Source organism: Diadema setosum, chromosome 2 (assembly GCF_964275005.1).
Source record: "Diadema setosum chromosome 2, eeDiaSeto1, whole genome shotgun sequence".
Classification (NCBI taxonomy): domain Eukaryota; kingdom Metazoa; phylum Echinodermata; class Echinoidea; order Diadematoida; family Diadematidae; genus Diadema; species Diadema setosum.
The window spans coordinates 21,513,635-21,537,969 of NC_092686.1; the positions used below are offsets into that span (position 1 = coordinate 21,513,635).

Sequence of the window (24,335 nt, forward strand, 5' to 3'; positions counted from 1 at the left end):
TATCAAAGCCATTATCTTTCTGCCACACAAACCTTTTTTCTGCAACCCTCTTGAACTGCTTAGAGCGCTGTAAACATAGAATATTTCATGGTTGTGAATTTTGTGAATTTCACTCTTTTCCAAACTAGTGTGAAAATGGCACGCAATATTTGAAGATATCAGACTATATGTACAGAAATATTTGCCACAATTTTAGAAACAACTGAAGTCCCCTGAAATTAGCTGAGTGAGACATATTTACAGGCAAATTGATATAAGAGAAAGTAGTAATTGGATACATATAAGATAGTATGGGTATTATCTTTTACTCTGATATCTTGCAGGACAGGGAAGCGTGCTGCAACCAATGGCTGAAAGAAGCAAAGGGCTTAGCAGGAGACACAAGTGTCAGGTGACCTCAGCTGTTGAGTGCTGCTAATCCAAGGACTTCAAAGACTCCTCAGCTCATGGCTGGGGCACACACAAGGGAGCCCTGCTGGAAAAAGTTTGTACACATGTGGGCAGAGACATCAAGAATGCTGCTCCTACTCTGGGTGGTGATGGGGATGGAGATGGGCGGGGCAAGGTCTGTCTCCGTCACCGTAGGAACCTACAACCTCTGGAACGTGATGTTCAACTGGGATGTGAGGAAACACCACATTGCTGAAATGGTAAAGGCATTGAGATGTTATCATATGCAAATAGATACTGGAATATGGTGTGTAATTAGGTGATCTATTATAGCTCACGGACCACCTATTTCGTACAAGTGCTTTTTCTCTTTCTATACAAATCTCGTCTTTTAGGGATCTCATAAAGTTTAAAGGGTGTGTACAGTTCTGGTCGAGGTGAAGATTTAGCGTTTAACATTTTGTGAGATATTCAGAAACCCCTCTATGAGATGTCAAGGAGCATGCAGTTCTAAAGGGTATCAAAAGTTTATTCGATGAAAATCGGTTTTGAAATGGCTGAGATATCCAAAAACAAAGTGAAACAAAGAGATACTAATAAAGTTGGGGCATGTCGCCTTTTATTATCAGCACTTTTTCGGATATCTCAGCCATTTGAAAACCAATTTTCATCAAATAAACGTTGAAACCTTCTTAAAATTACATGCTCTCTCATATTTCACAAGAGGCTTTTCACTATCTCACTTAGGAATGTTCAAAACATGAAACCCTACCTCAACCAGTACTGTACAGTCCCTTTAAGCTCTTAGCTCTTAAAACTTTTGCCACGCAAGTCTTGTGATACAAGGATGGTGTAATGTTCTCCTATAACTTCATTTTGTTTGATAATTTCATTTTCTAAAATGACATTATCGTCTGTATCTCAATTTCTACAAGTCATTTTGCAATGAAACTTAGATATTTCATCAAAGATCTATGTTAGCAATAGAAAACATTGTAGATGCTTGTAGGCCTGTGCGTGCGTGCAAATTTTAAAATGCTGAGTCGAGCTGAAAATAATTTTGCATACATTTCAGACCATTTTGAACAATTTGAAATTTTGCACACATGTCATTCGCACATATTTACGCGTCAGTACGGGAGAAATACAAATTTGAGCATGGAATAGACTTCTAATTTCATAGGGAATATTTTCACCAAATTTCAAGTCTATCCAACCTGATATGATGTCATACGGATGTCATTATGATGTCATTTTGTAAAAACATTATTGTCTCTATCTCCATATCCAAACGTTGTTTCGCAATGAAACTTGGCAAAAGTATATTTCATGTACCGTAATGATCTACTGTAAAAGCGAATATTTTCGCGCGTCTAATTTTTCGCGCTTGGCCGTGTCAGAAGACTTTCGCATGTTTTTAATTCCGCGGAATCGAGACAACAAGTACTGGAACATATGGCATGCAAAAATATTCGCGTGCTTTTATTTTCGCGGTAGCTTCTCGTTGCGCGAAATGCGCGAAAATTTCAACACCGCGAAAATTTCCACTTTTACAGTATGTGTACAATTTATGATAAATTGCCATGATGCACATGTACGTGCATGTACGCATGCGTCAAAATTTCAAAATGCTTTCACTGAGCTAGAAATCAATTTGAATCCGACCATGTCGAGTATTTTGAAATTTTGTGTGCGTGTCATTTGCACATATTTCCCAATCTTTACATGGAATCAGTTTTTTAATTTCATTGACAGTATTTTCACTGAATTTCAGGTCTATGATGTCAGATGGGCCCATCAAAGTTGAAATACTGTGTGTGTGTCAATGGTGATATACAGTGCAAATGTGCAAAAAAAAAGCATTATATTACATCCGTTTTAGCTCATTAGGATGGTCAATAACCCCCACATTTTGTTACATGTTCTGAAAGGTGATGAGTCATAGATGTCAGTTAATTGGACTTCAGAGCTGGCAAAATGATTTATTGTTATGAAATTCCTGCATGAAATAAAAAATATGAAATTTCATTATAACATCACCAGATTTCAAATTAATTTGAGAGTATGGTACAAAGCCCTGACCAATTTGTTCACAGATTTCAGTATGTTGCAGCTTATTTTCTTTTGTATTGATGCTTACAGTTTTTCAGTTTGATGACGTCATGATGGTGAAAAAAATTGATTGAAATTACCCTTGTGAAATGTGATTATTTTCCATGTTATCTCTATGGCAGTCTACTTTTTTTTTCTCAAAATGCTAATCAGCATTACTTTATTTATTGAGCAGTAGCTCATTTATCTGTGGCTGGATTTTTCCCAGATTTCGATATGTTGTAGCTGACGCTTTGGGCTATTGTGATGTAGCCATGGATTGTTGATTGCACATCGCAGTAACATATAAAGATGTGGATTAATTTGAAACTCAGCCATGGATTTACTGAGATTTTGTGCAATTTGTGCAATCTTGTATTGGCAAAGCCTGTAGCTTTTTGCACACAAGATGTCGTTTGAATCCCTGTGCTCTAATGAATATCTAAAATATTGCATGGCCAATCGCCCCCAATTATGAATGGTACAGATAGCGTAATTTTTTAGTCTAGTTTTATGTTAAAATGTCTTGATTTCAAATGACAAAGGTCCATTTTCTGGCATAGACAAAAAAAATGGTTTTGAAATGGCTGAGATATTTTGATTCAGAGCAAAACAAAGTGGTCCTAATAAAAGGTGAGTCCCACCTTTTATTAGGACCACTTTGTTTTACTTTGCAATTGGATATCTCAGCCATTTCAACACCTATTTTCATCTATTAAACTTTTGATTCCTCTTGGAATTGCATACTTCAATATTTCATGTAAGTGGTTTCTAATCATCTCACAAAAAAGTTAAAACCTGAATACCTATCCCTTTAAATGGTAAAGGGAAAGGACCTTTTATTAGGACCACTTTGTTTTACTTTGTATTTGAATATATCTCAGCCATTTCAGGAACAATTTTCATCAATTAGATTTTTGATTCCTCTTAGAATTGTTTGCTCTTTAATATTTCATATAAGTGGTTTCTAATCATCTCATACACACACACAAAAAAAGTTGAAACCTGAATCCCTATCCCCTTTAAATGGAAAAGGGAAGGGACCTCGTGTGGCTCCTAGCTAGGCATGACACCTCGCTGACAATGACACCACATCCGAAGTGTCATTGAACCCAGGCAGGCCTGTCTCTAGGGAGGTTCCTTCTGCTTACGCAAGCACAGAAACTTCAAATAACTTGTGTGTGTGTGTGTGTGTGTGTGTGTGTGTGTGTGTGTGTGTGTGGGTAAAGAAGGTGTGAAAATATTCCAGAGAATTTTGTCATTTCCATCTTGCTGTCGAGTCTGCTTGTTGATATGGTTCCTCAAGTTCGTACAGCTAGCTTCTCTTTGCTGTGTCACTGCTCAGGAATTTCTATGCTGAATGAGTCATTCTCATAGCAAATATTATTCCTTTCTGATGTCACAAAAATATTAGTACTCATGAATAATAGAGCCTCCCCCCCCCCCCCACTAAACATTTTTAGATGATCCTTGGGCATTCATCCTTGTTTTTGCCATTTTGTTTTTCAATGGTTTGATGCACACAGATTTTTTTTGAACTGTTTTGTTTAACTGTTTGAAGAAATAGAGAAGAAAAAAAAAAGAAATAATTTGGTTCAAAAGTCATATGCAAAGAATACTTATGGATGGAATTTGTTTGCATTTTTTAAAATAGGATATCATTGACAGAGTAGATAAAGTTTCTTGCACTACAACCTGTGATTTTGGTTGATAATGTGGGAAGATTGGACCTAGAATGACAGGAAATGTCAAGGTAGAAGAGAAGGAACAGAGAGACTGTGAGTAGATTTATCAGAGTGGACAGTATCGTGCCAGGCAGCTGGAATACATTTTCGGGGATCTGATCTGTTCTATCGGCTGAGCGTGTACTTTGGGATAGCGAGGGGGTGATAGAGAGAGAGGAAATTATAACAGAGCTGTGAATTTTTGCTTTAGGAGGACAGAGGATGTGTACAATGTGCTTGGCATGTGGAGAAATATCCCCCAAAGATCACAGTCAAGTCACAACACAAAATCACTCACACACACACATACACAATATTTACATAATGTGATTTGAAGAGAGTGGATGAATATGAGAGGTGGAACAATACTTATTGATCAGAGTGAATGTGGAATACTGGAACAGAAAAATAAAATAATACATACCCACTTTTCTTCTTTGTAATATTCTTGATCCATGTGTTTTTCGCGGGATATATTCAATGGCAGTTTGGTCTGTGTCCTGATGATCACATATCACTGCATTGCAGTGTCATAATTAAAGAGCAAAATGAGAAAAAGGGGGTATAAATGGATAGAGAAAGGAATTCAAAAATTGGAGCAGTGGGAGCAACATGGATGTGATGGTGTAGTTGAGGATAAGTTGTAAGAGGTGCAGACAAAACAGAATTGAATAATGAAGAGAGGGAGGAAGACGGTAACAAAAGGAAAAGAGATCAAGTGTAGAGATAACAGAACAGAGGAGAAAAGAGAGATCAGAGAGATAGACAAACAGAGAAAGTGAGTGACTAATTCTGTCCAGAAATGTGATAAAGAGCAAGCAAACTGCAGCGCACTCTTATAGCTGCTGGTCATCCATCCAGCATTGATTTCTCCACGATCTGCATCGAGGAGGCAGGAGGAACTGTCTTCAATCCCCGAAATAACTCACCCCACTCCAGGAGATTAAACCCTAGGGGGACTTCCAAATCTTGTGCGTTGTCTTGAATATCACATTTCTCTCACCAGGCTATAAAGGGGGGGGGGAGGGAGAAAGATGGAAAAAGGGAGAAAGAGGAGTGCAGGGGATGGAGATGGGGGGGGGGGGGGAACTCTCTTGATATGCCAATGATGTGATTGGTGATAAATGCTGATCAATACCAATCTTTGTTTGCATAGAGTCCGGCATATCTGGGAGAGTCAGGGAGAAGAGGAAAAATTGCTTCTTTACAAACAAAACAATGAAAACTGGTATTGCCTGCCACTGATTGCAGATGACAGGAGGAAAGCTGAGACTGTTTTCACATGTACCAAGAGTGCATAATTTTAATCATGATTCTAATGACACATCACTACAATTATAATTGAAATTATGCATTTTGGCCATGTGTATGCAGAGTGGAATTGTGGAGGGTGATTTAAATCGTAATTCCAATTGTGATTCAAATGACGGTCCAGAGGTGTTTTCCAATAGCAATTCTCCAGAATTACAGAACGAAGCAGTCATGTTTATGGATTGATCTCCAAATCGTGTTTTTTCTTTTCTTTTTTTTTGCGGAGCCTATGATGACCTTTCAACTACTTCTACACAAAAACCATGCTCGTCAAATGCTTGCACTGCAGTCATAGCGCCCATTACTTACCACTCAAGAGGGATTGATGGGAATTCAGAATGAAGCCACACCTCCTCTTGTTGCTCTGAAATTGAAAACCACAGTATCCGTGAAGCCTTCCTCAGGCATGTGTATGGACGATAACTCTAATTGCAATTGTAATAGTGATTATAATTCAGCATTGCAGTTATGTTTCTCAACCTGTGTGAAATGGCTTAAAAGAATCACAAATGATGACGGTGAAGCAAGATACTTTGCAACCAATTTCATCAAAACATTTGGGTCTCAAGCATTAGTTTAGCATTCAAATCAGAAATACTGATTAAGTTTGAATTGGAGTGGCCTATGAAAACTCTGATTTCATTGTTGTGGATGTTAGTGATATTCAGGTGGCAGACAAAAGCTCATTTGTATCATCTAACTCACTGCACGTGTGACATGCCAGGATCTAAATTAATTCTCGTATGGTGAGATTTTGTTGTTTTGTCTGTTGTAGATGATAGATAGGCTGTGACGCACAGTCCATTCCTATGCTCTGAATTGGAAGCAAAATTGTTTGTATGTGTGTTTGAGGGCTAGCAACAAAATGAAAAGTGGACAGTTAAGAAATATTTCCTTGCTTGAATGTGAAGGTTAGCATGAATTACATTTGGCATGGCCCTGCAAAGTGGGAAAAGGCATTTTGAATTTTCTTTCATACATTCACAGAAACTTGTTCAGTAATTTTATCGAGTACATTGGCCTTAGAAGGAAATAAATGGCAGGAGCAGATACTTGTGAAGGAGAAAATGAAATGGAAGTTTGAGGTGAGCAGAAAGCAAGTTGGCCAAAGGGGTTTCCATTGTGATCGGTTTGAAGTATGTCACTCTGGGAAAGGGTGATATAATTCTACACAGAAATTCTGTGAACAAGAGATTTCAATATTCAATGTCAAAACAGCGACGATGTACTGGAAATGATACTTGGAAGGGGAATTTAAACACTCTCTCCATTGACATTCAGCTACAGTGTGTGTTCGCCCCTTAGGTTTAGCAATCATGAGAATGGTGGTTAAAGTCAAGGAGGGGGAAAAAATTGAGCCAGAGGTAGGTGCACTTTCCCTGATCAGCTTTTTGAAGACCCAAAGGATGAAGCCTCTATTTTTGTATGTTTTCAAGTCTGTTCAAGATTTTACCCTCATACCACAAATTGGCATTTGATGTGATTGAACAGAATGTGAGATGGTATATTGCCTTGCTTCTTGTTTATGAGGGGACTCAAAACATTCCTCAAGTCCGCTCTTAATTTTGGCAGTCACTCTAGTATTAGTTGAAGGACACAGGAATGCAATCCAATCAGTCATTGCCCAATGAAAATTGTATGTAAATTGTAATGTTGATATGCCTTTCCACCTGAATTTTGTATATTTCTTTTAGATTTTCAGGGATTCTGTACCAATCAAATTCATTACACCCTAATCTACAGTATACGGGACTGAATTATGAAGGTATGCTCAGACTGAATGTAAACTTTCTATAGTCACATCACAGTTTTGCTTTCTGGATGTAAAGTGAAAGCATGTGCGTGTTATGTATACTGATACACAATTTGAATACCCCTGTGGAAAGTTTGTATTCTGATGAACTGATGCCAGCATTGTAATTAAATTTGTGTCTTTTTTTTTCTACATCTTTGTGGCTTTTAGTTACAGTTCAAATTCTCTACCTTTTTTGTGTGTGTTTTGTTCGTCTTTTTAGTTGGCAAAAATATGTTATATGTGAGATCGTATTTGTAAAATTTGTTTCTAATTATGGCTTTAGGGTTACAATGTATGGGCCATCCAGGCACTAAATACTACAGACCACAAACTGTACACAACATTCCATACAACAGCTGGTACCCGGAACACCATAGCTTATCAATGAAAAGTGTGCATATACTGGCTGTGTAAATGGATATTTCACAAGGCCTTTATTATACCCCCGCCACACATAGCGTGAAGGGGGTATATAGGACCCCGTTTACAGTGCGAGGCTCGGCCACGGCTTAGCCACGGCCGAGCCCTCCTTCATTTCAGTGTAAACGCGAAAAAAGGCCAAACGCGAGGCCAAAATTGGCCGCGCATTTGGCCACGCTCTGGAGGTGGTCTCGGCCGCGGCTTGGCCACGGCCAAGCCTGGCCTCTTCTTGGTGTAAACGCAAACTGGGCCAAATGCGCGGCCAATTTTAGTCTGGCTTCCAGACCCTCTGCCCGTACTATTTCACTATTCACAATGTCGAAAACTAGTATAGTTTAAGGTGGTTTTGTCCTGCGAAGGATTTTTCCTTCGGCAAAGGCCTTTGCCCCAACGGCGACTTCGTCGCCACGGAATCCAGTTGGCAAAGGGTCTGAAAACGAGACTATACCAAATTGCGTTTGTTTACAAGCAGAGCGCCACTACAACAATATATTGAAAGGTTTGAATTAAAAGCGCGCCGAGCCCGGCAGTGTAAACGGACAAAATTGCGGGGCTAGCCGCGGCTCGGCCCAACCCCACATTGTAAACAGGGTCTAGGAATCACCGTGATGTTGGTCGGGCGGTCGGGTGGGTGGTCGGTCGGTCGGTCTGTTGCAAAATCTTGCGTCGCGAACTCCTCCTACAGTTTTGAACCAATTTAAATGAAACGTAGGGTAAATGATGATATTGAGGTATAGATGTCCAAGACATGTTTTTTGTGTTTGTTGGACAATGCATTGCCATGGTAACCATAATTTTACCAAAACCCTGTGGATTGAATGACTTCCATAATATTTAAGCAGTCAATTTCAAAATTGGTATCTATGATGATCTATAGGTGTAGTTATGCAAGACACTCTTTGTGTTTGTACACGACAAAGCGTTGTCATGGTAACCGCATGTTTTCGTCGAAATCTTGTGGAGTGAACAACTTCCACAGTTTTGAAGCAATTGAAATCAAATTTTGTAGGCATTATGGCCTTGAGGCATAGATGTGGAACACATAATTTTTGTGTTTGTCGGACAAAGCGTTGCTATGGTAACCATAATTTTACCAAAACCTTGTGGATTGAATAACTTCCACATCATTCAAGCAATTAAGGTCAAATTTAGTGTGTATGATGATCGGGAGGTGTAGATATGCAAGACACCAATGTGTTAGTATAAGAAAAATGTGTTGCCATGGTAACCACTCATTTTTGTATCAAATTGAACCATTTAATCTATGAAGGTGAAATTTGGTGTGCATGATGCTCTTTAAGTGTAGTTTTGCAAAATGTCCTTTGTATTTGTATCGGACAATGCGTTGCTATGGTAACCGCATGTTGTTGTTTTTTTAAATCCTGTGGAGTGAACTTCTTACACAGTTTTCAAGCAATTGAAACCAAATTTGATAGGCATTATGGCCCTGAGGTTTAGATGTGGAACACATAATTTTTGTGTTTGTCACACAAACCGTTGCCATGGTAACCACAATTTTACCAAAACCTTGCAGATCGAATAACTTTTCCGTCATTCAAGTAATTAAAGTCGAATTTAGTATGTATCATGATCTAGAAGTGTAGTTTTGCAAGACACCAATGTGTTAGTTTAAGGAAAATGTGTTGCCATGGTAACCACTCATTTTTGTATCAAAATGAACCATTCAAGCTATGAAGGTCAAATTTGGTATGTATGATGGTCTTTAAGTGTAGTGATGCTGGGGGAAAGCATGTTTCCATTTGCTATAAGTTTTATACTCGGTGTCAACTCTGTAATTAATACAGTAAACTAAAATTATTCTGTTTCCAATTCAACAAGTGCACAAACTTGGTATCAACGTCATTGCCCTCATGACATCACATACTATAAAGCAACACTAGGGGCGGGGGTATTAATCACCTTCAGTGATAGTTCTAGTTTTTGCAGATTTGGGGAATTACGAAAATATTAACTCTCATCCTGACATGAGTGTGATATGCACGCATACATTTCTCTGTTCAGTACTGTACTCCACAGTCGTGAATTTAGCCACACGCGAAATTGTTGTGAAGTCCCGTTTTGCGAAAAATATGGTGACAATTGCTCTGGTTTTGTTTTCTGTTAGGGTTATATGGTAGAATTTTAGGTTTAGTTTGATGTGAGGAGTAGAATTATGGTCACTATTTGAAATGCCATTCAAAGGGGAATTTAAAATATGTTTGAGACCACGATTGCCATTCTGTGAGTAGATAAACGCAGTGCTGTTTTGAAAGCATTAATATCTCCGAACTACCAAGGTCAACTTTCAGCTATTTCCGGTTGCAGAGAAAAGCATGTGTCACTTGTGTTTCCTTCCCATCATTTGTGCATGCATGATGAAGGTATGTTTGGTGCTACCATGGGTGGTATGCACTACGCAGTTAACGTCTACATCCCAGGTCAAACCGTGCAAAGCAGCTGCGAAGAGAGTACAACACTCAAATCGTGATTATGATGGTTAGTTACATGGGGTACCCTGAGAATCATGTTTCAAACCATGTTTGTAAACACGGCACCATTTGAAACATGTTTTGAAACGTGATTCTCTCTTGAGTTAGATAAATGCAGCCTAAGTGACACTTTTAAAGGGATCGTACAGTTTTGGTTGAGACCTAACTTCAGGTTTCTAACATTTTTTGGTGAGATAATGAGAAACCTCTCATGAAATATGAAAGAGCATGTAATTCTATAAGGAATTCAACATTTATTTGATGAAAATTGGTTTTGAAATGGCTGAGATATCCAAAAAAGCGATTTTCATAAAGCGTTGGACCCACACTTGATTACAATTGCTTTGTTTTACTTTGTTTTTGGATGTTTCAGTCATTCCAAACCCGATTTTCATCAAATAAACTTTGAATTCCTCTTAAAATGGTATGCTCTGTATTATATCATAAGTGCTTTCTTGGTATCTCGCAAAAAGTTAAAAGCCCAATTCTCATCTCCACCATTCCTGTACCATCCCTGCCATATGGAGGGATTGATAACTGAACTCATACATAGATGGCTAGAGGCACTATGTTGAACTCTCTACTCTCATTTTTATAATTTGTCTCACAACATGAACAAGATAGAACCACTAGTTAAGCTTTTCCAAAAGCTTGCTCAGAAAAATGGGGAACATTAAACTTTTTACAGGGCTGACCTTCCTCTAATAGCTTGTCATAACAATTTGGCATAAGCTGAAGCAGTGGCATATGGTATGATATAGCCCAATTTACCATGTACATCAAGCCTTTTAAACAGATGACCTTCCTTCCTAATGGGTTGTTCTAATGACAGGTTGACATTTAACCCGAAAAAGCCTTGTGTGCCCCAAGGAGGGTTTCTCATCAGGTCTATGCACCCAATTGATTTCTACCAAGGGTTATCTCCTACCTCCTTGTTTCTGCTCAGTGTCAACAATGACAATCACATGCAACATTACTGGCAAACTAGGTGTGACACTTACATGCTTCCCTGGACAGGACAACCACCTGTTGAGCCATGGGGCCTAGTCTGCATTCTTAGACCTTCCTTTATTAGACTAATAGTCAAAGTTGATGTATTATCAAGACATTCTATAGAAATTAGTAGAATACTGTTTGTTTGTGTATGAGAGTAGATATTTATTAATCTACAGAAGTTTGGAGGGCTTGCAGATAGAAGCTTCACCACGTTATAGGACTAAGCCCTAACATTGGTGGTGGGGGTGGGGGGATGAACTTACCATAAGCAGCCTCATTGCAGCCTCCCTGTAGACTTTTAGCTTAAATGTCATATTATAGACGTTGAACAACAACATCAACAACAAACATGAAGTTCTGTTTAAATGATGATAAATGATTACACTTTCAACTATTTCTGTAGATTTCCTGACCGCTCGAAGGTAGCAGTACCACTGGAGCCAAATTTTAATGTGATTTTCCTGTCAAGAGATGCTTTCATGTATGAAGTATTTAGGCCATATCATAATCTTTCACACAGATGGTAGAAAAAACCAGGAACTCTTTACAATAATGTCTGTGGCAGTGTTCATAGTATTTGCTGGCATGGATGATCTTTGGAAGGCCAAGGTATGACATCGAGGACTTCTGCTTTAAAAGAGTCAGATGGCAACCTAACAATGGGCCAACTAGAAAAGCACTCGTAGAGCATAGACCTCCACCATCAGTTCATTTCCACCCATACATGCATGCTGAAAATCGCCTTACTTCCCAGTATAGAAGCCTTTTGTTACGTCATCAACTTCCAGCTCTGCGGCACCTCGCCTGAGCAGGGCACGTGCTTTAGAGCACATTTGCAAACCTCAAATATCCGTGCAGCTTGAACTCCAAAATTCATTCACCCTATCTGCAGAGAGATAAAAAAATCCTTCAAAATTCAATGAAAATTCCTGGATCACTACCAAAATTTGTTATCATCTGTTCCTTGTGTCATTATCAAGTTTTCCTGCAAGTTTCATTCGAATCCATTCACAACTTTTTGAGTTATTTTACGAACAGACAAACCAGCGCCGATGATCACTTAACCTCCTTCTTCCTTTGCGGAGGTAATTAAATGGATATGGAGGGGTTTCACACTTGTAAACAAATTAGTGTTAAATCATGTTTTTGAAATGCATTACCAGACATATTTAGAGTAATACCTTGCTTATACTATTTTAAAGCAAAAAAGGGGGTTCTGAAGCCTCCTATAGCAGCCATGAGCAGCATAAACAGACAGAATACAGAAATGGAGATCCAATCAGGTTCTGAAACCATGTACAGGAGGTGGTTTCAGAGCCTCCTGAAGCAGCCTCAAAGGGCTTCGGCTGCAGTATAAAAGCTAGGGGGTTTGAGAAGCCACTTTTTTTCTGACCTGGAAGTTATCACTGAAGGTCATCGCCAGCTACATGTTGTATGATAAACAACCAACTTTCGTGACCAACCGCTGCTGATGATAAACGCTGCATATAACTTGCACACTCTGGTGCATGCTCAATCACGTTTGCGGTTATGTAAGAAATTAAAAAGCCTGTGCCGTTTATCGGAGTTGAACTTAGTTGCCTTGGGAATGAAACCAGCCTGAGCAGCCTGAGCAGTATATATAAACAGACAAGACACCACTTTTTTGAGCCTTCTTTCAAACCTCATGGAGGAGGCTCTGAAACCCACCAGAGTACTGTAAAACGAGGAATGTCGCATGCATTTTAATTTTGCGAATTTTGCAAGAGCCAAGATTCATGAAATTAAAATGCACATGAAAGTTTTTGTCTACACTATGCGCATTGAATGTTAGAGGCAACTCGCGAAAATTTCATGCCGCAAAAAAGGCCGTCGGCTCCAATTTGCGAAAATTTCATGCCACAAAAATATTGTGTTTTACAGTGAAACAGGTTGGTAAGAGTCCCTTCCATGATTTCAAACTGCCAATGACAGCAGTGTTGGAAATTCTATGGTCTGTCAAACCAGGGAGGTTTCACCTCCCCAGTCAAACACACAACTTATACCCCTTTCCCGCTGAAGAAAATCTTCCCCGGGGGCACCTGGGGGCACCCGGGGAACTCCGCAGTGTGAAAGGTCACTCGGTTGAAACCTAGGGGAAGCCTAGGTGAAACACCGATGAAATTTTGGGCAATTTTTACCCGAGAAGTGTCCTGGGTAAACACCGATAGTTCAACGGGAAATCACCCGGTGGTTCACCGAGAGCGCCCAGCGTGAAAGGTTGTCTCGGTGAAACACCGGGGAAAATATGCAGATTATGTCAAAGGTCATGTCTTGTTTCTGGTCATGCACACGTTTTCAGCTAGCTAGCGCGCACTCGACCTCCCAAATCCACACGTACAGGGCACTAGTAATTCGTGTTTGTAAACATACACACGACACTACATAGTATGTCGTTTCGTGTGCAATGTGGCGTTCACAGTGCGACAGCATTGTTTTCCATTGTGCTGTGCATTGTATTGTTTAATTAGCACGCCGTGTATACAAAGCTGATATAGGTTTACAATGTACTTGATCGCTTTGATGCTTCCTCCTTCTTCGTCATCTTCTAGTGTCTAGCTCTTAACTCTTCCAGTAAAGTCTGATAGTGATACAGTCCGCCTCTTGCTTGATTTTTTTCGTATTTTGTGCTTTTCTCGTCAAGTGCTGGGTTTACAGTGTGCAGGAGAAATCCGTTGACGTTTTGTACTGTTGAAATTTGAGGGAATTTTGCAAATGGCTGGAGCGTGGACCAAAGACGAAGAGAGATTGTTACTTCAATTACGTAGCGAGGCAGCAGTGAACGAAGAACTGAGCGGGACGTCGGCTGACGCTGGCACTGCGTACGAGTCCCTCCTCCGAAAACTTGCTGAACATGGGATCGAAAAAACCAAATCGCAGATGCACAACAAACTCAAGTACATAAGATCACCCACGTTGCGAGCAGAAAACCCGTCTAGGGGAAAGTTTCCCCGAGAGCAGTGTGAAACGACGGCACTGAAACTTTCACCGAGAGGTTCCCCGGTGAATTCACCGGGGAACCTCTCGGTGGTTCACCGAGACGGGCAGCGGGAAAGGGGTATTATACTCATACTGTGCTACAGGATGTACAGATGTATGGCTGAAGTTAACAGATGGATCAAGGTCAGGCAAAGATACGCCCATCCCTCTATATGTTTTAGATGCCAAACAGTTTAATGTCAAATCCAGATCCAGAATTGAGCAAAAGCGTGATTTACTTTGTTAAAACACTTTCTGATCACATGTGGTGGAATGTGAATGGTAGAATGGGGTTTTAGAAAAATTGATTTAATTTTGCTTTCATGCCTATCAAATGTTACTTGATGATAAGTGATCAAGGTTACTCACAGATGTACAAAATATGAGTCTATTAGCATGAAATTTGTTTCTACATTTTTTCTCAACAAGATATTTTCCACAACAAGATATTTTCCAATCTGAAAGGACTCTTCATCCAATACAACTATCTATCCTGGAGGTATAAATGCATGTATGCATTTACACTAGTGGTTTGTATCGGAGTGTGGTCGATGGTTTGGGAATTATCAGGTGTCCAGACATGGACCTGCTAGACATAAATATCTGTTCAAAAGAGTGGCTGTGTACTTGAGTACCAGGATTAGAAAGGGCATTGGACTTTACCATTTGTGGATTAGTTCATCAGACAGAATTAGTCACAGTGCCCCACTTTGATTTTGCTGCATTTAACTTCATTAAAGAGCCACCATGTAGTATCACATACAGAATGTTTATTTCCCCCTGACGACACAAAATATTGATGAGAGTACAGTTGACCTCGATTATCTGGCCATGTCGGGACCAGCGCTCATCCGGATAAGCGAATTGGCCGGATATGGGAGACACAATGTTAATGTATATAGCTGCCGTCCAAGCTGCCGTCCCAGTGCACTGGCAGCTAGGCAGGTAGTGTACCCCGCAACGGTGGTGTAATCTATGCTAGCCTGCGCAAAATTGTAGTCCCTTCTTCACAAAAATAAATTATATCTTTATGTGAAAATCATACATGTTTTGCCTCATTAGATATTGAGAAACCTATCATGCACATCTTATGAAATTAGTGAAATAGATCCATGAAAAGATGTTAAAGTCACTGTTTTTTCTCAATTTTTGGATGAAAAAAAGAAATTTAAGTCCTTCACTGCGTGAACGCATCCGGATAATAGAGATTTCCGGATAAAAGGAGGCCGGATAATTGAGTTTGAACTGTATAGATCATTACACAGTAACCAGACATACCACATATACTGTGTCTTTGGTAAGTTTAGATATGTACGATAATTTTGTGATTGATAGTATTTGAACACTAGAGCAATGGAAAGAGAATTAAAGATAGTGAGCCTGTAGAAGTCTTTTGTTTATCTGTATTTACTTTTAAAGTAAATTACATGGTAATGAAATATCCATAGCAAGGCTATGTTTTCTGTTAAGAGAAAAACCAAGAAATAATCAAATTAATGATCTTATGTATTTCCTGTTATGTAGTACTGTAAACATTGATATATTTGCGTGATTGATTTTTCATGCAAGTTTTTTGCGGGTTCCTGTGCAATCATCAACCCATTCAAAGTGTGCGGAGAAAATTGTAAAGATATTTTTGAAAGTTTTAGAATTTGTGCTAGGCAAAAGTAACACAAAATACGTAAAACTTTCCGCATTGTAAGTATATGACCTGTGCAGTAGATGCTCGAGTTGATAGCAAAACTGGAGTGTGCTGCTGGCATCACCCCCTTCCCTCACAACTTTTGCCGAGTGTTGCCCTCTTCAGTGGCTTTTCACATTATTGAAAGCACCAGCAACCATGAGCAAAGCCAACCAAAATTTGATCTTTGAAATCTGCAAATGTGCATACTATTAAAAGCCAGAAGGGAGCTTAACCTGTTCCTTATACGGGACCCTGGTATACCAGGTTCCCATGGCATCAACTCAAGTATACAGGAACCTTGTATACCAGGTTTTCAAAATGTATAACAGAGTGTCTGCATTTGTTGCCTAAATTCATATTTATTTGTGCTGCTATGCTGGCCAGAAAAATTACTTTGATAGAACTGTTAGAGTTTCTTCTATCAATATCTGTTTGTTTTCTGTATCAAAGCTGCATGTATTTTGTCTAATTTAACTTTTCCATCATAGTAGTGCGCTTGTTTTGCTATAAAACTCGTATTGAGACATACAGTATGTAGCCATCAAGACTGAGCTTACTAAATTTTGAATTTCGCTGACCCCATTCAAGTGCCCCTGAAGTGTACTACATGAGTTTGCATGCCCAGCAATTCAGCTCTATTCATATCTCTGTCCAATCAATATTTTGCATTGTGCGATGACACATACAGTTGACTGTGGAAAAGGGATACATGTACTTCTTGACTGCTTTCGCACAGGCAGATTACCAACCTATCCAATCTTTGTCAATGAGCGAAAAGAATCTCGCTTGGAGGTGTTGAAGGTTCTCAGAGAAATGCGGGAGGAACAGGTTAATTGGCATACTAATTCTACTGAATCATTCTGTTAGTCACTTCATCCATCGCAAAGCAAGATTTGCTTGTTGGCTGTCAGTGTGAAATATTTTCTAGAATGAAACTTCCTAGAAAAGTACTGAGACTTATAAGTGCCATCTTTAAAGGTAGGGAATCCCATTTGCATGCCTTAAGTGAAGAGTTGTATAAATACAGTGGTATGTTGAAGAGAGTATCATTTTAGAAACTCCCATATAAAGTATTGAAAGTGGAAGGTAACATTTAGTACATTTTTATTGACCGTTAGATTTTGAATTGAATTTTTTTTCGGGGCTCACTGTAAATTCCAGTACATTACTAGGCTACCTTTGTAGACCCATGCACTGCATGTGTGTCCATCATGTATATTTTGTGAAGAAAGTTCATCAAAACTTACAAACATTTCTATATACATTCTTGCCACACACTCTATATGTTATTACATCAGCTCTTATACTTTTAGATTTGTGTTTATAGATATAAAAAATACAGAAGACTGCAACAAAAAGGCTTAAGTGTGGCTGACACACAGAACTACTGAGTAGTTGAGGTTTGTGCATTATTCAAATTGTAGATAACTGTTGACTTCCAAATTTCTCAGCAGTGGCCTAAAGAAGTCCATTGAGGTTCATATTTAATGTTTTGCTGCATTTTGGGAGGTCTGTAAAAGGTATCCCCTACCTTTAAGACACGGTATTTATTGCCTTTTTGACTTCTCCGGTCCGAGAAGGTAAATAGGCAGGATATGAGATGTCATCAGCTGACATCTTTGGGGTCTTAGAAGGTGAGCCAATGAAGGCAAGATGTGAGATCTTGTCTTCTCACCTTCTTGGACCCCAAAAAAGTTTATGAGCCAGTAAGGAATTATCTCCTCTTCTCAGTGGTACAGTGGCTTCCACAGAAAATAGCTCTTGTGATTTGTTGTGATTTTTGTTTCCAAATGCTGGAAGCAATAATCAGTAGGTCAATACCCCTTTTACATGAGATACTCAGGGGATTACCCAGGAGATTAAATGGAGAATCAAATGTGAAACACCCACAGAAAATTTCTGTCAAATTCGCATTTGATCTCCCAGTTGAATTTCTCTCATCAGCTCTTCACCAATTCTGCAGTGGAATCTAAATGTTCAGGCATGTGTGAAACAGCCTGCAATACGTCGTTGGTATGCTGACCATCGCTTTTTACCTGGGAGTTTACCCGCTATGCCTTTCACACCACAGCATTACTTGGGAATTGTCAGGGACAATCTAGAATGTACCAGGGACATTTTGAGGGTAACATTTCTGAAAAGTCACCCCGCATTTTACCCAGGATTTCACCTGCAGGACCTTTCATACTACAGGATTTCCCAAATTCATGCTGTTGCACCCAGGTTAGATGTGCTTAGCAGGAAAGGGGTATTGATATAACTCTGTAGCGTAGGGATTTATGGGTGGCCCAACTCATTCGCTGTCCACTGGGGAACATTGGAAAGCCACGAATCGCACCAGTCAACGAATACGTGCATCGAAGCATACATGTGTCACATGACCCACCCTCTGCATGTCTCTTTTGAAATTCGTAGAGAGAGAGAGTTTGCAAAAGGTTGTGCTGACACTTTGTGTACATTTCACACTTGATGAATTGCAGGGTGTAGATTGTATCACACTGTTATTTATCTATTTCCTTTAAAAGATGAAGCTCCATTCTACCAGCAGAGCACGGGTTACGCCATTTCCTGACCCACTTTATCTGACACACTCTTTCTGACACACTTTTTTTGCCATTCACTTTGTACACGGGGCAGTTTTCATGAGACGGCCTCTGTTATTGGCTACTGTGCTAATGAATATTCAAGACTATGGTATGGCTTGTCGAACGTCGCGCTCAAGGCCGGCCAATAAGAGGCGGCCAGGAGCTGGTGAGCTGGAGGCGCGCGGCAATTTCTAACCTCATCCACGTGTAGGCCTTGCTACTACGTGCGCTTCCAGTACCTTTTTTTTTTTTTTTTTTTTTTTCAGCTGCTTAACCCATACTACGTACGGGCGCCGGGCCTCTGTCTGTGTACTAGTAATCTTCGTGCCTGCCTAGTAAGTCGGCAGTGAACTTGGGCGCGATCTTCCCTACGGCGCGATCTACACGCGAAGGGTATTCATGCTCCCAACCCCCGAGATAGCTCTGGAACATTCCTTTGAATGACGGGGTTTTATTTTGCAATGTTATCAAATAACTCTCATGTAAGCAAATTCTTGCCATAGCTAATCTATTTTAGAATAAAATCGTAATCTATCTATGATTAGATAACCTAATTCAAATTGGCAGTGACATAGAAAAATGTTTGTTATACAATCGTGATACGTTCAACTACTCATCTGTGCTGAAATCCGCATGTCTGCTCTACACATGTTATCGCTATCGCTCAAACTTCGATCGCGGTGCCGGTGGCTTGTGTGTGTTTACAACATGAATGTGTGCATATGGAGGAAGCATGGGGCTGAAAAAACAGTACCACGTGGTGAGGTAAAAAACAAATCGGACGTAAGAAGTCGTACATTCAAGAGCTAAACAGACAAATAGCGAAAACAAAAGTCCACTGAAAAGGTCTTGACACTGTAATATATATTCCAAATTCATGTCTGGCTTAGTTTCGAGAGAATTTTCTACACTTGTAAAGGTTTTCTTTGCAAGAGATCAGGAGTGAGATCGGTGAAGTAGCTAAACATGTACTGTGACTGTTGGTGACTATTGCATGCATGCTGCGCTTGCACGTGGCTGGGAGAGTGCGGCAAGAACGCTATGAATGCACCACCAGCACGTACGGTGGGCTGCAAATTCTTGGGGCAAAATTAGACTTCATTGTTCAGCCCGTCTAGTATTTATATATTCAAAATAATTCTAATTCTTCATGAAATCACGATAAAAATACTTCATATCTATATTCATAATACATTTAAGAAGCGTAATATGAAATATTTCGACCTTTTTTTTTGAAATCCAAAGAAAAAAATGTTTTGAATAAAAAATTGATAATAAATAATAGTTCTTGACTCAAGTCTAAACTTCGTGCGTCTTCTTCCAGTTACCCCGCAGTTGCCCATGGATACGACGCATAAATAATCAGCTGTTTGCTGAGTCATTCCTACCCTACTGCCTCTGTTCAAATTGAGAGCGATTGTGATTTTATCGGTGGCATGTATAGTTTCATGACCTAATCCAATAAAACGACAAATTTAAACATCAAATGTTGTGACAGTATTTGTCAGAATTTCCTATCAATATCACTTGTTGCCACGATAGTTTTCAGATTTCACTAGCTTCATTATCGAAGCTGTTCTGAGGCTGTTGGACATTTGAAAGAACTGCTTTGTAAGAAATCACCTTTTATTTATTATCTATTTCCACACACAAGAATTTTGATGACTTACATAATCTTTTAAAACAATTCTAATGTCATAATATTTCATGATGGTATGTGTTCTGTCTTTACATGGCAAGATGGGATTTTTTTTTTCTTCCATCCAGGGTCAAAGAAGGAAGTGACAGGAAGGAAACCAACACGATAGGAAGGAAATGAAAAGGATAGAATGAAACACCTGCTCAGCGGGCTCTTTTTTATTGATTTTTACAATGGTGAATGCAGTACATCAGAATTTAAGTAAATTTACAGTTCTAAATAATTTATCATTTGAAAAATGAGCAAAGAAAATGGGATATAATCGAGTTCTAAATGAAAACTAAATTAGCATTGCCATTTAGATCTAATATTTACTAAAGAATAGCCCTGATGCAACCTTATTGTCAAGCTTTTGGTTGAGTTTCTTTAGAGAAACGAATTTTTGGAGCACTTACCCAAGTGAACAACCAAAAGGTTAAAAAAAAATAATGATTAAACGCAGGTCTTTAGGTCTAGACCACTCCTGTGCATGAGCGAGCAACAGCCCCCGTGGACAGTGTCACTCTCGTCCTTGGCCTAGGCTAGGCTACTCGTGTCGTTCTCGCCATCATCAATGATCAAAGTCATGGTCACACGAAATAAATTGCATCATCAAAAGGGTTCGTATATCATCACCAGAATCATTATGATCATCATCACTATCATCTCAATCACAGCAAAACCCTGAATATCATTCCCACCATAGTCACTCCCAGCTCACAAAAACACATCAGCAAACGTACAGACATCGCAGACTTTGTAGCTAACTACGTTAGACTTTAGATCAATGTTAATTGTACACAAAATGAAACGGAGGTGGAAAACTAGTAATGAATACACGGAGATCATCAACGATGGCATTTTACCGTAGAAAAAATACACTGAACATCTTGCACCGCAAAAAAAAAAAAAAATTGAGGTAAAAAACTACGTTGAGGAAAACTAGGGTGAAAACTCGCTGCTTGGAAGACGAACGATGAAGACACTGTACGGTAAAAATGCACACGGAAACAAACGAGTGGGTACCATGAATGTTCTCGCACACACGTAGATAATCTACATCGTGTTCAATCAAAAAACTCAACAAACACTCGAACAAAAACTCACCTCTAAATTGTTGCAAACGAGATAATCACTTCAAAAAATGGGGGAAAAACACTTATGGTAGTACGATTGTACTCTAAGAATAACAGAGATAAGATGATACGAAAGCAAAAGAGAGAAAAAGAGAGAGAATTTCAGAAAATATTTAAAAAGCTGTAAGTTGACTATGTTGATTCTTTTCACCTGAAATGAGTCTGAGATCTGATAGGAACACCATTCACAGACATTAATCATAATCATTTTCACCTTCAAAAAAAAAAAAAAAATCCCTCGACCTGTTACTTATGTCTAGGGTAATATTATTCCCCCTGCTTTCTGAATGATGTAAGTCAAGTGCTCTTTCATTATGCTAGAATGTTCTGTTTCATCCGGTAATTTAGAGCAACAATTGGAAACAACCTTTTGGAAGGAATGTCCAAGGTTGTTGTTTTCCTCTCTGAAAGCTCTTTCATATCCAATGTGTGTGCCTGGGGAAGATTGCTTGGGATGAGTGTAAGGTAGACAGTTGCATGCAGCCCTGGAAACCTGCCAACACAGTTAAGTAAACTCCATATCACCCAATGTCATTGCCAGAACTTTTATGATGATTATCCCAGCTTTGTTTTCTAGTCTTAATTCTCAGCCTCTGTAGATGCTGATCCATTTCCTCTTATTTTGTTTCCCGAACAAACAATAAAATAGTGAGACAAGGTAAATTCAGGGAGAATGATGCCTCCTAACATCATGTGTCCTGATATTACATTCCGGAAAAGGATTGTAGTACAAAAAATATCTTAGACACACTAGACTGTCAATTTCTTATTGGGCAGTCACAGCCAGCTTGCAGATATTGAATACATCGGGTGGTAGACCATTGCAACCCTGACCTCAGGGCGGTGTATTTTTTTTTCTCCCCAACATTGTCACATATGATACCATATCTGCAGACAGAGTGATGCCAATGTTCCCATTTTCCCCCATTTTTTCTTTTTTTTTTCTCTCACTGCTTTGTGTCCCTGTTTCAGGTTTATACAGGATATAGCATGCAGCTGGATGCCTTATTCAAGCCATTGTCTGTGGTTCATGTTAGCTTTTGGTTTTGTGTTTCTTTCAATATCCATGCTTTGATTTATGGCGACTCCTTCGCAAAGGTTGACAAAATGATTTATTAGAGATGACATGGCAATGCTCAAATTGAACTGTTTATTTCAAAGCTGCGTGGAGGAATCAAGAACACCCATATTGCACGAGATAGTGTAGCTGTGATACAATAAAAGTTTGACAAGTTTTGATAGGCCTATCTATCAATTATTCAGTTCAAGATGTCACCCTTGCCATAATTTCAGAGAGTCAGTTTCTTCTTATTTTCTGGTATGACAGATATGTCATTGCAAACTTGCAATGACTTGTCTGTACAAATGCACATTATAATTGTACCACTTCATTTTTCAGGTGTACTTGTACACCTAAGATGGAGATGGAGACACGACAGTCATATTCCCTTTGAATCGATGTTTGATGCCACCATGCAAAAATATTTGAAGTATGTGCCAAACTGGATCTGCCCCAAAGATTGTAGGAAGACAATAAGCCCGTTCACAGTTAGCTCATGAATGTGCACATTGGTACAAATGACCTTTCTCTTTTCTCATTCAGTTAGGCCCTTTAGACCAGGCATCCACTAGGGCATGGACAAGACGCGGACAAGACCCGGAAAGCAAATTTAGTACTCCGCACTTGTTCGGCAACCTGTCCGCACGTTCCTGAAAGTGTCCGCTCACTGTCCTAAACATGTCCGGGCGTTTCCGCACCTTCGGGAGAGAGAAAAATTTCCGCGTCCAAATTTTGATCGAGACCAAAATTTGATGCGGATCTATATATGCAAGTGTCCGGAACCGATGCAGACATTTTGTGCTCAAGGCATGAAAGAGTCAACACGTTCCATGAGAGAAGGATTTTACTTTACTTACTTTTTACTTTTCCGGAACGATGTTGTAGGACAGAGCCTGTTCATCGATCAGGTAGAGTTATCTCTTGATGCTCTCCTTCCAATCAAGCAATTGTCCAGCGCTGTTACCCTTCTAATACAATTAACAGCTCAACTTCTATTGCGTATTTGTGTTATTACCAAAAATGGCCTATGGCAGGAGTTGACAGCTACTGGAGACCAAGAGCATGTATTAAAAAAAATACATCAATGCAGCATCATGTCAATGAAACGCAAAAAAAAAAAAAAGACCAAAAAGGGAGGCGAGGTCCCCATGCAAGCCCCACAGCCAAACCTCTCTTCCACTGATTAGAAAAAGGTAAATATCAGCATTTTCCAGTCCTAATGAAGGAAGCAAATCAGAAGGTAGTGGATATTCTGCCAACAGTAACTAGGAAAAAGAGGAAACAGCACTCTCCGCTCTGTGTAAACTTTTTTTTGTGTGTTCTTTTCAGAAGTCATTTTGATTTGAGGGATTTTTAATAGTTGCAGTTACATCGTGTACGTAGTGCATCGTTTAGTTCGCTTTAAAGGGAATGGCTAGTAACTGATCAGTGGAAATCAGTGGGAATGCTGGGGGATGATTGTTCCAATCCTTGTGGGATTCATTTAAGAGTACATTATATATCTATTGCTGTGTGAAAATTATTTGCTTCAGAGTGGTCTCATATTCAAGTAATGTGCAGTTTAATGTTTCCAGGTAAGCATGCCTGTACAGTGACGGGGCGATCGTTACCTGTACAGGCATGCTAACCTGGAAACATTAAATCAGTAAGTCTGGTATTTGGTAGTCTTAAAGGTCCAGTTCATGTTTGGGAGCAGTGATTCAAAAAAAAATTCAAGATATCGCACTTGATGCATATGTGTAGGTCTGTTGTATCACAAAACATCCTGCCATATAAAATTTTCGCAATAAAGCCTAAAATTTAAGGAGATATCAGTATTTTTCTTAGTAAACCATAACTGTAGACGGTTTAGTCTGGAAACATTTTTATTACAACTATTGTTAACATTTTGTGTATTTAACAATACTTAAAGGGTGTGTACAGTTCTGGTCGAGGTGAAGATTTAGCTTTTAACATTTTGTGAGATATTCAGAAATCAC

The 24,335-nt window shown here is 39.3% G+C and overlaps 1 protein-coding gene across 1 annotated transcript in view; it reads left to right on the forward strand.

Annotated features, from left to right (window-relative positions):
• Positions 1-329: 329 nt before the first annotated feature.
• The window catches only part of LOC140240745 (uncharacterized), a 72,026-nt gene continuing 48,020 nt past the window's right edge, over positions 330-24,335 (forward strand). The window contains exon 1 of the mRNA XM_072320514.1: positions 330-650. Coding sequence (XP_072176615.1) covers positions 447-650 — 204 coding nt within the window. The 5' untranslated portion in view covers positions 330-446. The remainder of the gene's footprint in view (positions 651-24,335) is intronic.